The sequence below is a fragment of the Chroicocephalus ridibundus genome, chromosome Z, assembly GCF_963924245.1.
Source record: "Chroicocephalus ridibundus chromosome Z, bChrRid1.1, whole genome shotgun sequence".
Lineage (NCBI taxonomy): Eukaryota > Metazoa > Chordata > Aves > Charadriiformes > Laridae > Chroicocephalus > Chroicocephalus ridibundus.
Window position 1 is genome coordinate 74,041,660 of NC_086316.1, and position 15,323 is coordinate 74,056,982.

Sequence of the window (15,323 nt, forward strand, 5' to 3'; positions counted from 1 at the left end):
AGGTCTTCTGGGCTGTCATTTTCCCTTTCTAAGAGTTTTCTGGGTACCAAAGATACTCCATTACAATCAAATCTTCTCATTATGCACGTCTGTTATTGGTCATGAAAAGTCGCCTGCACCTCCTTCCTCTGTGAGAGACATCAGCTGTGACAAGACGAACTCTTGGTACCTGAATGACCAAAGGGAAAAGCAGTAGGCCTGCCTCTTAACTCTTCCTGGATTTCAGAGCAAGCATGTATCTGTACATCCTCCAGTCATCGTCCTTTGTGGAATATGAAACCATGGTCAGGAAAGCTAAAGCTTTCTCCCAGTGTTATTTACAGCATCATGCTTTTGTCTCTTGTCTCTGTTCCTGCACACAGCATTTTTTGGAAAGGATCCTGCTGTGTTTCACGTTCCTCAAAAAAGAACATAAAGCTTTGTAAGTGTGATCTGCCCGGCATCATCCCTGGAGCTTGAATGCTGAGAATGGGGTTTCGGTCAAAGACGAAGCAGCCCTTCAGTAAAATTTTATTGTCAAACAGGTTTTGAGGGACCCATCAAACTGTTAGCAACCAAGGCAAGGACACACCATCCTCTTGAACAGACAGGTTGTCTTGGATAGATATGTGACTGTCCAAACTGAAGAGCGGTACTCAGTCATAGAATCATAGAATCATAAGGTTGGAAGGGACCTCTGGAGATCATCTAGTCCAACCCCCTGCCAGAGCAGGGTCACCTAGATTGGGTTGCACAGGAACGCGTCCAGGCGGGTTCTGAATGTCTCCAGAGACGGAGACTCCACCACCTCTCTGGGCAGCCTGTGCCAGGGCTCTGCCACCCTCAAAGTAAAGAAGTTCCTCCTCATGTTTAGGTGGAACTTCCTATGCTCAAGTTTGTGTCCATTACCTCTTGTCCTGTCACTAGGCACCACTGAAAAGAGCCTGGCCCCATCCTCCTGACACCCACCCTTTAAGTATTTATAAGTGTTGATAAGATGCCCCCTCAGTCGTCTTTTTTGCAGACTGAAGAGACCCAAATCCCTCAGCCTTTCTTCATAAGAGAGGTGTTCCAGTCCCCTGATCATCTTGGTAGCTCTCTGCTGCACCCTCTCCAGCAGTTCCCTGATGCTCTTGAACCGGGGAGCCCAGAACTGGACACAGGGAGCCCAGAACTGGACACAGTCCCCTTTAACTGGATCTTTGTGGCCTCTTGGGCAGATGGCCTGGGAATCTCGGAAGCTGGAGATAGCATGCTGCAGAGGCCTTGCAGATTCACACTCTTCATAATGTCCGGTTTTTCAAGAATTCTCTGTTGTTACCATTAACCATTTTTCCATTTCTCTGATTGAATCTGGTAACAGCTCTGTGTCGTCAAAGGTCTTTACTTTCCTGCCTTAACTTCAGCTTTCCGAGGACACTTATTCAGCTTTCCCTGTTTAACTCTCCCACTTTTGTTTAGGTGGTTCAAACCACGCAATAGCAGTTGTTGTCTTCATTATTATGCTGTTTAATCCACGATTATTTATACTGTTTGTCATACCAACTGCAGGCATCTTGGCATGCGTTGTTTTTAACTCTATGTGTATAGTTCACTGTCCCTCCCTTTTTAAGAAAGGAAAAGGTAAGTGGGTGTCTCCAGCCACTTTTCACCTCTTCCTGCTTCAGAATATAATGACAGTGACTTTTTTAGTGAAGAGTGTGCACTCTTGGGATCTGGACTGGCATGATCAATATTCTCTTACCTGAGACACTAAAACCCTCCCAAATGTTGGAAACACTTAGCCACTCTCTGAATTCTTGGTTTCAAGAATCCTTTTCCTGCACACTTTTCCCAGGAGTCTCGCACAATTTATTTCTGGTTTTCAGCGTCATGCGCTCAATTTGCTGAATATCTCATCAGCAGCATTAGGGAGAGAGAGGGAACAGTGATGAAGACTGGATGCAGTGACATTTTGCGTTGGATCCCCAGAGATCACAGAACGAAACAGTAGAACAGCTGGTACAGATTTAGTATGTTTCAGTAAGCAGGAGTTTGCCAAAGAAGAGCAGTGCATGGTATAAATCAGAATCGATATTTTCCTGACAAATCAACAAAAAGCCCTCCTTCAGAACCTTAAGTAAGATTTAGGTGAATTTGAAATCTTCTTTGGGGCATCTCAGATGACCTAGGTCATCTGAAATGGCTCTAGATATTTATATTTAGGTTCCTGGATTGTTTCTGGAATGATTTACTAACGTTGCGTTGGCGCTTGGGCTTTCCTGTCACCCTTGCGCAGTGCTCTACCACCTGTGGAATAGGGGCTTTCTGGAGACACGTGGAATGCAGCAGCGGGAGCACATCTCACTGTCAGCACACAAAAAAGCCTGATCCTGCAAGAAAATGTTATCTTCGCCCATGCGCTAGCTGGAAAACAGGAAATTGGAGCAAGGTAACTTCATTCATAGCTGTGTGTGAACACTAAACTTGCTAACTTGAAAGAGTAGGGATTTCTAAATACTTCATTTTTAAAATAATTATTTACTCAGTGAATGCATACATGATTTCCAGTTGAACATTTAACACTAATTGACTAATTTCCTGAACAAGTTATTTATGGAAACGCATCTGCTGTGAATTTTGTTCTTCCTCTGGGGGGGGGTCATGCTCATTAACTCTGGCGTCTAGAGCTGAAGCAGGGCTCACCATCCATATTCTGTGGAGATCATAGGGCAAAGCTCTACGTATTTGCATGTGGCTTCTCTTTGATCTCCACCTCCAGGGGTTTATCCTAATTTTAAAAAGCAGGCGGGAGTTTGGGAGAGTGACTAGGCGTGTTCCTATTCACCCTTGCCAGTGTGTATTCATCTCTTACATGACATGGTCTGTTCCCCATTCATATAATCTCTTTAAGTTTTACGTTACAAAAACTAAAGAAAAAGTGTATTGGGGACAATGCCTGTTATGTCTAGGGTCTTATTTGGTGCTTGTTATGTACGCAAGCAAGACACAGAAGAGTGTCCAAGGTGGTAAGTGGAACCCAATAAGTAGCGTTTGAGTTCTTTTTTGGTATTGTAAGATGTGTGATGAATACCTGGAACAACTTCGGTGACTTCTTGAAACTTGTTACATTTTGTCTTCGTGCTATCTAAAATCGGGGTTTCAAACAGTGAGTTATTTTTAAAGACTCACAAGAGAAAAACTGCAAAATTCTATTAGAAATAATGTTGATTTAATAAAGAAAAAGATCTCTCAAACTTTCTTAATATGTGTCATATTTACAGACAACGTTGTTACCCTTGGACTAGAGGGCAGAGTCATACAAGGAAGAGTCTGCAGAAAAGGTTATGGTTACAAAACCTGCATTATATTATTGAGCTCTTTGCCATAGAATTGATGCATACATGAAATACATGCCTGTTTAGAAAGTCCAGGCAAGGCCAAGGCATTATATAACCACATTTAAGCCTTCAAAATTAATTTAAAATGATACATAGATATTCTGCAGTCCCAATTGCGGTAGGGCATATTTCACCTTCACTTTTTCTTCATAAATGTTATTCCTCTTGGAACAAGTAGATGATAGTTGTGTCACAGAAAGTAGCTACAAATCAGGTTTAACGATAAAATATTACGGAAAACAAACGTTTTAAAGTGCCAGTCCAATTGTGAGGTCAGTTTGAGACAAAAGGCTTTTCCTAGCAGATTTCTGTTGTGTTAGGTACCCTTATTTTCCAGCAATTGAACTATACAAACCTAATTACAATTTCATATATAAAAATGGCTATTTTTCTTTGCTTTTGCAAGGGGCAATTGTTTTTCTTATTACTCATTTTAACATTTTTAAGGTACCTTATCACAGCAAGGTGGATATATTCCCCTGCTGGTGTAGTAAAACTTTCTCTCTTCCTTTACTCATATCTAATTCTTACCTTCCCCTAAAAGAAAAGTGCTTCAGACTAGATCTTGCAGTCTGAGTTTAATACCAAATATAATTTTACGTATTTTGAGGCTATTTGTACTCAGTTTCTTACCCAGTCACTTCTGTCCATTGTTTCTTTCCAGAAGGACAAAAACTTCTATGAACAAGAGTATGGACTCCCCTTTCATCCGTCCTTCAGTATTATATTTAGATTCCTTGCTCAACTGAAGAATGCCTTATGCAAAGGAGAACAGCATCAGTTGTTAGATTGCGTCATGAAACCTGATCCAAGGTTATTCAGTGGTGTAGTCAGAATTTGCTTTAATTCTGGATGAAAACAAAATAATTAAACGTATATTTTTCCTTATCCTTGGGGTAGCAAATTTAATTCATCCTCAGGAGCAGGAGAGGTCCTAGGCTTTGGTATGTGGGGACAGAACCTGGTGCTGCTACATGAGGCCTTGGAGCAAGCTCTGGGGAGAAAGAGGAGACTGAGGGGCTTGCGTGGCTCACCAGTAGTCCTCCAAGCTGAGAAGCGATTTCACAGGCTGTGAGCAAGGCTCAGGGTGTCTCTCCTGTCCCGTTCTCTCACGCCCAGGCTGCTCTTGGGGTACGGATCCTCCTGGTGCTGTGGAGGAGCGAGGAGAGTGAGGGTGGGAGCTGCTACTGTGGGACAAGTCCACCATCTCCCAGTGGTATCAGCAGCAACTCCAGGATCTGGGCTAAGACGTGGGGCAGTCTTGCCAGCGTGAGCAGTCCTCTGCCATGGACACCTGCCTCTTCCATGGCTGAACGAGAAATCAGCTCACGCAACCATGCCTCTTTCCTCCCTCTCTCCCTCAGAAACAAGTAAAGAACCAACAATTTCCCTGCATATAGAATTTGCTTTTTGTATTTATTGCATTATGATTCTTTCACTATGACATTTTTTTAAGTAGCTGGCAAGATTTCCTAATTAGATATGCATCTGTGTTATTAGTAGATACTCCAGTAAAGAAAGGGAAATATTTATATGGCGTGTTCTGATTTGCTGTGGTGAAAACCGCAGCTTTTAAGCCTAGCAACAGGTTGTTGTTGGGGTAACCTGGAAATTTCCTCGGTGAGTCAGGATGCTCAAAGCTCAAGCCTGTCCTTCTCCTCCTCCTCTGCAGCCGGGCAGGGGACAGCCCCTCAGCAGAGCATCATTTGGAGATGTGCCCCTTTCTGTTTTCTGTACAGTGCTCTGCTAACTGCAGCGGCGGTTTCAAGACCCGAGATGTTCACTGCATTGATGTTCGTGAAAAGCGACTTCTCAGGCCTTTCCATTGCCAGTTACTTGGATATAAGCCACAACTCAACACTAGTTGTAACGTGGAGCCTTGCTTGCAGTGGCGTGTGGAGACCTGGAATGAGGTATGGTTCTATAAAAGAAGCTTTGGGAATGAGCAGTTAGCTGTGAATTAACAGTGACTGTTAGATCCCATGCTGTTGGTAAACTTTTGCTCAAAGGAGGACATGCAGCTGATGCTGCTTGGAGGCTCTACAGTTCCTTGTGTATGGATACAGCAAAAATTGTCACAGACATTTGCAAGATTTCCCAAAAATCATTCCTGAGGTTGCATGCGATACACAGGTAGAGCTGTCAGTGACCATACCGTAAAACAGAGAAGCAGATGACCTGGAAGATTTGGTTTAGCTATCCTACTGGATCAGTAAATGTGATTCATTCAGACTGATCCCTTTTGCTGCCGTTTTAGTCTTGCTTTCTCATTATGATTAATTTAGAATTTTCCTTTACATTTTCATGCTGGAATGTTATGGGGCCAGAGACATGGGTCAGACATAAGATAAATCTGACTTTTGGGTCACTTTGTAATATAAATCTATGCCAACAAACTTTCATAGGCAGCCAGGCACATATTTCTGTCAGCTAAAGCATGTGGTCTGATCACATTTCAGTGTTTGCTCCCACTAAAAGCAGCTTTGGAGAAAGCGGCACAGTGTCTGCAGGACTGTGGACCTGATGCTTTTGGATTTCAAAGGAGGGAATCACATTGCATCCCTACAGACCGTTGTCACAATGGCAATGTCACACCTGCAATAAGGAGACCTGTGTGCAGTATGTGGGTTTCCTGTCACAGCAGCTAGAAAAGGATGAAAAATAAGAGTAGCCAAATGATTGTGCTCGTTTGCCTCTTAAAATGTTTTACAAAACCATTTGTCCAACCCTGGCAGTATTGTTCATGCTGAGGAAACTGGGTAGAATTGAATTGAAAAGGTTCATTTGTCAGCTGTCAGCTCTGGTCCTCTGTCCATAGGGATGCAATTCCTCATAGGAACAATGCATTATTCAAAGTACATCTGGTGCCTTTGGCACCTTATTTCATGTCAGAGTATGAAAATTTTGGTGTATTTCAAGGTCTACTGGTAAAAAATCAATTGGTAAATAATAATAGACTAATAGAATATGGACAAAAGAATGTTTAAAAATAGCCTGGGTCACTGTCTTTGTATGACACTTTTATTACCAAATAGTTAATTTATTGTATGCATCGGGTGAATTGTAATGTCCCCAGCTGCCTCATAAAAATGAGATGGTGCATCTCATGAACTTTTAGTGTCTTCAGTAAATATGGCAGATTAATCCTGCAGACGTGTGACTTCCAGTCTCATTCCTGTTGGGGAAGTTACTGTGGCTAATGGTGCTGCATGAGCAGTTCTGCGTTGCCTGTTTATGTTGCCACTTCTGTGTTGTCCTGTATTCCTTGCATTAATACATGTCAGGAGCAGCTTTATACCAAATATTTTGGACCAATAATGGCTTCTTCCCTGTCTCTTTCCAAGCATACGATGAAATAAATGTCTTAGTGCAGAGCTTTTCTTCATATGTGGACTGTAAGACTTGGTATGCAAGCTGCCCCGTACATCTTTCTAAATCACATGGGTCAGTGACATGCTTCTTGTTACCTGTGGCTCCACATTTTTAAATTAAGAACATTTCCTACTGTCTTTGTGGTTTCTTTCTGGGTTCTCTTCCATTCCCACCTCCCTCCTCATGGGTTTGTGCACCTCTTTTGTTAGTGTTCGAGAACGTGTGGTGGTGGCCAGCAAAAGCGACGTATCTACTGCCCACAAGAAGGCTACTGTGACTGGACAAAAAGACCTAATGGCATTGCATCATGTAACAGGCAACCTTGTACGAAGTGGATTAACCAGGCATGGGGCTCGGTAGGATTCAGTTCTTTTTTGGTTTATTTGTTGTGATGAGTTGACCTTCTTTGGTCGTATTACCCACTTTTCTGTGAATCTCAGTGCCCATGGAAAGTATAGCTTCTTATGCACAACTGGAGCTACGCAGGAAGATCTTTCGAAAATATTACTAGACATTTCAGATCCAGCCCATCTCTTTTTCTTCAGGTGATAAACGTTTGTTGCTGTATTAGATGTTGTTGGATGGACAGCTGGTTTTATTTTTTCCTTTTCTAACAAAATGGAGTTACTATTGACATTCTTCCAGTACTCATTTGAAATCTTCCACTGGAAGAGGCTACTGGGTAGTAAATTGAACTGTGTTCAGTTAGATATAGAATAAGGTAACATTTCAAGAGGATGACAGGACAGAGCATCTTTAGAGAGGGAGAGAAAAGTATGACTTGCTAATTGAAGTCCCTGTTACATGCCTATCTGAATTCTTCCAAGTACAACCAGTCTGTTTGATCTGTCTGTGCTTCCAGAGCCTCTCCAGTCATCATAATGTTTTACTGTTCAAGACTATTGAGTGAGGCGGAAGGGGCAGGGGGGTGACCCTTTAAGCAAATCCAACAGTATTGCGTTTGCCCACACAAACAGAAATTTTGAATTTTGACCAATAGCCCTCTACTTCGGCTTCTGGAAATCTAATTGACAAATATGGGGTGTATCTTTGGGGAACCTTCCAGTATCTTCAGTACATGTTTAGTTATAAAGAAACTTGTATATCTAATAAAATGTGCCCTACAATTTCCATAATAAACCTATTCTTACATTACAAATAGCCCTCAAAGCAGAAGAGAACATTGAAAGAACACCAAAAGCCAGGTGTCACAAATAAGAAAATAATGGAGAGTCACTTAACCCAGAAAATTTAACGAATTGTTTTTGACATAAAGCCATTAGATGGAATATGAGTGTAATGTAATGTAGAGTTAGTGTAACTCTAACACTTAAATACTGAAGTGAAAATGTTGGGACATGCATAAAATAAGCAACTGAATACAAAATGTATATCAGCTATTGTACTGATTTATTAATCACATTTATTTTACTTTATAAGAAACCTATTTTAAACAGTAATCTAAAGTTGCCACAAGAGTACCTAAGATCTTTTAATGTACTTCACACCAGTAATATTGTGTCTTAGACAGAGATGTACATTAGAGAGAGGATAATTTGCAGTTAGTCCTGTCTTCATCTCCTAATGCTTCATTAGCTGGCATTCTCTATCTGTTGCAGTATTTATCTTGCTGGCCACTATTTATCTGAAGAGAAAGAGAATTTAAAATTAACTGGAGTTCTCAGGTGCTCTGGGATGTCAGAAGAATTAAGTACATTTACAGAATAGTACGGAAAAATGTTCTTTTATGGCCATCTGTGTGCAGCCAGAACAAGCATCTGGCAGTTGTTTTGTGGTCATAAAGAAAGGGTAACCACAGTGTAAATGTCACCAAAGAAAAAGCATCTCACTGAGCTTTTTTTTTTTAAATCTTCAGCTTGGTCATTTCTAGACCTAACATTGCAATTGATTATTCATGTTTAGTTTAGATGCTGAGAAAACAGAGGAAACAAAAAATGCCAGTGTGCAGTCCTAATTTGGATTACTACTCTCTAACTTTGTAGGAGTGGCATTTCAGGTCATCCTCACCCTCCTCTATAGAAAACAGCCATCTCACCCTGGTTACACATTCCAAGATGCTGTATTTATACCATTTACCCCTCCACTGTATCCTGCCAAATCTGGCCATGAAGCCCCATGGAGGTGCCTGGGTGAAGAATACAGTACATAAAGTACTTTACTGTCATTGGTTCTGGATCATACGGCATTTTTAGCTTCCCATCTCATAACAGCTCAAACACTGGCGTGTTACACGATTTCTATGTAAAAGACTTTTATATATGTTAAAATTACTCTCTTTCAGTGCACTGTTTCTTGTGGAGGGGGCATTCAGCGAAGAACTGTGAAGTGCATGAATACAGAAACTAATGTAACTGAAGATGACAGTATGTGTGTGAATAAACCCAAGCCCACAGAGTATCAGAAATGCAATCAGCAAGACTGTAGGAAAAGTACAGGTATGACAATACACCTGCATCGGTCAGTTTCCAAAAAACTTTCCGTTTTTGCTGAGATTCTGTAAAAAATGGAAGCTGACCTTATTTATCAGCTTGTGAATACTACAGGCTCAGTAATTATAGGTCAGGCTAGCTCGCTACTGCTCAGCTGCACTGTTGGCAGAATCCCGTTGTCACGTTCTCCATCCCTACTGGCCTTGTGTTGCTATGATGGGGAATGGAGTTCTCCAAACACACGTCCTAACTTATGGTGCCACAACTGAATGAATCGGTTTGCTCATATTGACCTGTTTCAGGTAACTCACAGGCTGCTTTGAGGGCTGTGGAAGGATGTGCTGTGAGTCTGAACAGATGCCATTTCTTAAGACAGATAGCCCTATGGAATATCAAATTCTGAACTGGGAGGGCAAGCAAGCAAAGTGAGACACTGTAATGTGTCTGGCAGGGAACCCAAGTACAGTGTTGGCACTATGGATTCAGTGTCCCACAGGGTGAGACTGCCTCTGAAACGAAGAGGTGGAGAGAAGTCCTCTTGTGACTCAGGGTGTCCTGTACCTCTCTCCTTCAAGGCCCCAGGAGTCCAGTTGTGTAGATGGTTAATAGCCCAGCAAAGAAGTGGCAGGGAGGGAGGAAGCTTACTGAAGGCTGTCTGTAGTCTGTGTACTGTGATATCCAGCAGCTACCCTCAGGTAAGAGCACCAACAGCTCAGAGTCCCTCTGGAAGAGCCTTCAAAGGCCTTTGGGAGGAAGATTCTTCCCTCTTAGCAAGTCAGTAGTAAGGGTCCCATCTGGCAATGAGACGAGAGGTTGACTCCTGAGGGCAGTGCAGATCTGGCATACACTTGGGAGTGATCCATCACTCCTCCTGCTCTTCAAAGGTCTTTGGCACATGTATTGCCCTAGGGTTGAATTGGTCTGCTTATCTCTTGTCCCTCTCATGTTCAGAAAGACAGACTCAGATAAATATTACCTACGCAGATTAACAATAGTTATTTCTGTGAAGAAAAGCTCAAGGTGCTAGTAAATTTAAGAATGCCCTCTTAGGTAGATCAGGGGTCCAGGCAACCCAATATTGTGTCTCCAGCAATGCAGTAGAAGATGCTAGTGAGGGAGAATGCGGGAGTTTAATCCTTTCGTTTGATTCATTTCTGTGGTATTCCTCCAGCATTCCCAACTGACACATTTGGACTACTAAGGCGTGCCTTTTAGTTTAAATTTATGGATCTTTTTCCATTAATATGTTGCATCACTTTTTGACCCTGCAATGCTGTCTGCTTCCACCCTCTCCTGTGGCAGCAAGTTCCAGAGTTTCACAGCCTGCTGTGAAAATAAGTGCTTTTATCTGTTTTAAACTACCTTCATACTAGTTTCATTGAGTTTCCTTAATTCTGGTGCTGAGAGATTTGCTGAACAACTGCCTTGCATTCGCCTAATCCACCACCTTTGGTAAACCTTGACTCTCCCTCTAGCCATCTCTTCTCACAGCTGAGGACCCCCCATTTTGTCATATCTAACTAAATCTGACACATCTCAGTGTATTAAAGCTGCCACGGGCCTGTCAGCACAGTAATACACGCAGTTCCAGTCCCTGGCTTATTCTGGTGCTGCAGAAATTGAAGCGTAGTCAAGCTGAACACGTAGTTACACGTGCCTTGTACGTGCCCCTCTGCCTGCCCCGCGTGGCTCCGCAGCACGCCGCCGGCCCATTGCGCTTCTCTTAAAGAAGAATTCTATTACAAGAACGCAAAAATACCAGGCTTGCAAATCACTGTTGCTAGGCTTTCTCTGGCGGTTCTTAAAAGCAGACACATTAAAGTGAAAAACGCAGATCAGCTACGTCTGCTGCAGAAGCAAAGCCTCACTGCACAGTAATAAAAGACTGCTGTGTTTTCCAAGACAGAAGGTCATGTGAAGTTTAACAGGACCCGCTCGCTTAAAAGTCCTAAAATTTCAGTGGGATCAAGCTGACCCCATAATACAAAGGAAGAGAAAGCCATAATAAGTAAGAGAGTTAACAGGCATGCCTGTCTGGCATAAAGCATTAAAATTCTAGAAATACAGATAATTTGTCAGCAAAATATAGCTCATTCTTCTCATCTTCTCCACCACAGGGCTACCCTGCGGCAAAGACCAGCTGTCGCCTCACTTCTGCCAGAGGCTGAAAGGCATCGGGAAGTGCACGCTGCCATCAATACAGACTCAGTGCTGCTTCACGTGTAGGCAGCCCCGAATTCGTAACAAAGCAAGATACTGGGATCAACGAGGCCTCAAACAACAAAATTACACTAAATCTAGAAGAAAATCACCTCAAAACCAAGAAAACAACAACCAAGCTGCTCAGCACTAGCTGGTTTTGATCTAGTTGCTTTGAGTAGGGCTTCTGTTTACAGGTTTTATGTTTCTTCTTTTTTTTTCCTGAACCACCCAACATAAATGAAAATCTGTGATCAAAACTGGGAAAACACATCCCTTAGGCTTATCAGTCCTAATTTACTCCTTCAAATTGTCTCTGTAATAGTCCAGAATTCATAACGTAATTTGCAATGTACCAGCAGCTAGTACTTCTTAGGCGTGCATAGAGGCTAGAAACAAGCTTGCAAGTTTTTTTTTTATTTTTTTAAATGGATGTTTTACTTGTTCTTTTTTCCATTTATTTTCCGAATGCCACTTGAAACAGCAGCACCGCTTACTCAAGAGTGCTGGGTGAAGGCGGCCGACGGGGCAGCAGACACAGACCTGTGCTGTGGGCCAGATCCCTCTATGCTCACTCACTTTTCTGTTCCTGGGAATCAAGGTGAAGTGGCAGTGTTTCTCTAAATTGTTTGCTCACTTCAAAAATTTAAAAGCAGAGTTTTATCATAACTGATTGTGATACGTAGGCCAAATTGAAACATTGGGTTTTTCAAAAGAAAAAATGTTCCTTTAGTACTTGACTGAACCTCTAAAGGATACCTCAGCAATAGCCTGTCCTGGCCAGTTTTCTTCTGCTACAAATGTCTTGCTGTAACCTGAAAACCCCACCAAATATGGGATGTTAAGTTCCTGAATACATTTTAAGCAGCATTTCTTGGTACCATGAAAGCAAAGCTGTTTGCATCTACCATCGTAACAGATAGATTGTAATTCACACCTGTGTTGAGTGATAGAGCTATCATTTAATCCAGTATCTCCCAGTAGAGTGTAAGCCCACATCCACATGAGTACTCTGTCACCTCACTCACAGCAAACTTTTCCCCCAGTGCAAATCCTTGATCATAGTGAAGGTGAGGGCGCCTGGGGCAGGAGCCTGAGACCCAGAGTGTCTGTGGAGCTCTGGGCTTCAGGCATTAGGAGAGCACTAGCCAAACAGCGTATCTGTTTTGATATTTAAGAAAATGGCAGAAAAAAACTCTAGGTAGACTAGATTGGACCTTTTGAAGCAAAGCCAGGTATTTTCAAAAGAGCTGTACAGAGTCTGACATTTAGATTCCTTTGAAATTCAGTAGGATTTGGACACCTAGGTTCTTCATGCTCTTTTGAAAATCTCAGATTTACTCCCTAGCTACTTGACAATTTGAGATTGTAAGACAGGGAAATGTCACGTTTTATGCAGTGTGGAGTGAGACACATAGCCATGAATCCAAGTGTCACTATGGTTACAGAGCTGTGACTAGCAATAGCCCTATTTCTAGACAGACCTTTATGAAAGTTAATAGAAATATTTGGCCTGGCTATAACGTATTAACCTAATGATGGCCACAAGTCTAATTGTCCTTTTTCATAGGTTTGTGACCTTTGGCTAAAGGCTCACTTCATCACTTGAAGTCTCTGGGAGTTCAGGCTATGCAGCATGGTAAGGTTAGATTTATTAACCTCTGTGGTGGTGATATAACCCCAGTTATAGGTGCTGATAAAACTTAAAATCCACTGTTAAAAATATGGTGCTACTATAACAGATGTGGGGGATGACTTACAATGGTGCATGTGCATGCATGTGTGTACATAGCATACATGCACATACTCTATAAATAATACGTGTATATGGTGTTGCTGGCCAATGCCAGACATAATGCTTTTTTAAGTTTTACAGCATGCTTATGAGATCCTTCAGAGGTCCTGAATGGCTACTGACCCTTGGAGCAATAGAAATCTGGGCAGTTCTTATTCCACTGGACACAGAAATATTAAATCATGTGAAGCAATGAAGGTGTCCCATCTGATTCAGGAAGCATTTTGTCAGGGCTTGGCCTCGGGCTGCATTGTCTAGAGCAGAGCCTGTACTGCTGCATCCAAGGCAGTTCTCTGGTGGCCAGACGCCCTGGCCTGGTGGACAATGCAGATGCTTCTGGTGCTCCCAGAAGCACCTTCTAGGATTTGGGCAGGACAAAGTTAGATTCACTTCAGAGTCAGACTCCTCTGTGCTCAGAGGTACCTGCAATGTTGTATCCACAGAGGTCAGCCCAAGTGGGCCATCATGTATGTCCGCTAATGAAAAAGGAGCTGACTGAGTGCATACGGGGCAGGTGGGAGGAAAAGTGCCTGGGACGGTTGTCCCTTCTGGTGCTCCTTATGGCTAGTGTGGAATAAAACCATTTCTGGCTTCATTGTTTTCTTCAGGGAGTTGTAATTTCATTTGAAATGGATAAAAGTGAATGAATTATATTATAGACATTAATCAAAATAATCTTTCTACCCAGGGAAGCACAGTCATCACTGTTGCTCAGCTTAAAACTTTAGGGAAAAGGCTGTGACCACAACATGAACTGTTTTAATTGAGCAGTGCCACTGCAGTATTTTACATAGGTTCCTACATTGCACTCATTAGCCTAATGTCTCCTCTCTGCTAATAATATGTGCAGTCATCTCTCCCGTCCATTTAGCAAGATTCCTTTCTTATGACATAACTATTTTTAAGTAAAGATGGATTTATGATCCTAACCCACAGGGTTACTATTCTCAAAAGTGAATGCAGTATTAAGCACAGAGGCACAATGTCATTATATTATCATATTAGCCTGAGACACATCAGCTTCAACAGGTTGCTCAGGAAAAAAAATGTGTATTTCGCACATTCACTGCTTGTTCTAACATTTCAAGGTTTAAAAAGCAAACTACAATAACATATTTTTTTTCAAGCTTCAATAAATGGCATTGCTTATGTCTGATGTCTCTGGTATTTTATGTTTCCAGTGCAAGAAGATTCATAAGATGGAATTCCAAGGAAAAAAAAAAAAAGCTTAAATAGTATCTTTTCTATTACGGGGGAATCCTCATCATTGAGTTATTTTGATGCTTGGTATTCCAACATAAAAGAGATCGTTAAAAAGGGTGAGGCAAAAAGTAGTAGTATAAAGCATGCTGCTAAGTAAAAATATACGTTAATAGACTTAGATATTTCCTATGAATTAGATGACATATTGCCACTTCTAGTCCCAGCAGATGCTCCTTAGCTCCTTGGCAGCAGATGTGTGCATGTCTACTGTGGGATATCTTTGTTTTCCTGAAGAGTTGTATACAATATGATCGTGCCCGCTCCTCCGACCCCCCAGCCTCTGGAATCTTTTCAATACTCAAGTTTTGCAAGAACTGCTGATGCTGATGCCCAGAAACTTAACCACACTAACCCAGTTCCTTGAGGTGCCAGCCCAGGAGCGCAGGCATCGCAGTTAGGCGTATATGCTTGGGTAGTGAGCACCATCAGTTTGCGCTCACTGACCGAACTCCACCCGTGCATCCATCTGTGGGTTCAGCCTCGTAACACCCTACCTACGTTGCAGGCAGTTGCTCCTTCTGACTTCACAAAGCAAGCGTGGATCTCCAGCCCACATCCCTGCACAGGCACTCTAAGGGAGAGGAACAGAGTTGAAGCTCCCCCGACTTTGCAAAGGCTCATTAGGCACTCCCTGGGTGACTTGCAGCACAGCATGCAGCCTGATGAGCAGTTTCTGCTGCGCTGTGCGGCATGGCTCACTGCGCTTTTTTGGCCTGGAGGTGGAGGTCTCTTCTCCCAAGCAACAAGAGATAGGACAAGAGGAAACGGCCTCAAGTTGTGCCAGGCGTGGTTTAGGATGGATATTAGCAAAAAATTTCTTCACTGAAAGGGTTATCAAACACTGGAACAGGCTGCCCAGGGAAGCGATGGCATCTCCATCCCTGG

At 42.4% G+C, this 15,323-nt stretch overlaps 1 protein-coding gene across 2 annotated transcripts in view; it reads left to right on the plus strand.

Moving 5' to 3' along the window:
- The window catches only part of ADAMTS12 (ADAM metallopeptidase with thrombospondin type 1 motif 12), a 167,817-nt gene extending 153,499 nt beyond the window's left edge, over positions 1–14,318 (plus strand). Inside the window, exons 20-24 of one of the 2 annotated variants that reach the window (XM_063320596.1) lie at positions 2,258–2,410; positions 5,099–5,272; positions 6,941–7,087; positions 9,034–9,187; positions 11,299–14,318. In XM_063320596.1, coding sequence (XP_063176666.1) covers positions 2,258–2,410; positions 5,099–5,272; positions 6,941–7,087; positions 9,034–9,187; positions 11,299–11,534 — 864 coding nt within the window. In that variant the 3' untranslated portion in view covers positions 11,535–14,318. The remainder of the gene's footprint in view (positions 1–2,257; positions 2,411–5,098; positions 5,273–6,940; positions 7,088–9,033; positions 9,188–11,298) is intronic. The other variant, XM_063320597.1, reaches the window with a different exon arrangement.
- Positions 14,319–15,323: the final 1,005 nt, after the last annotated feature.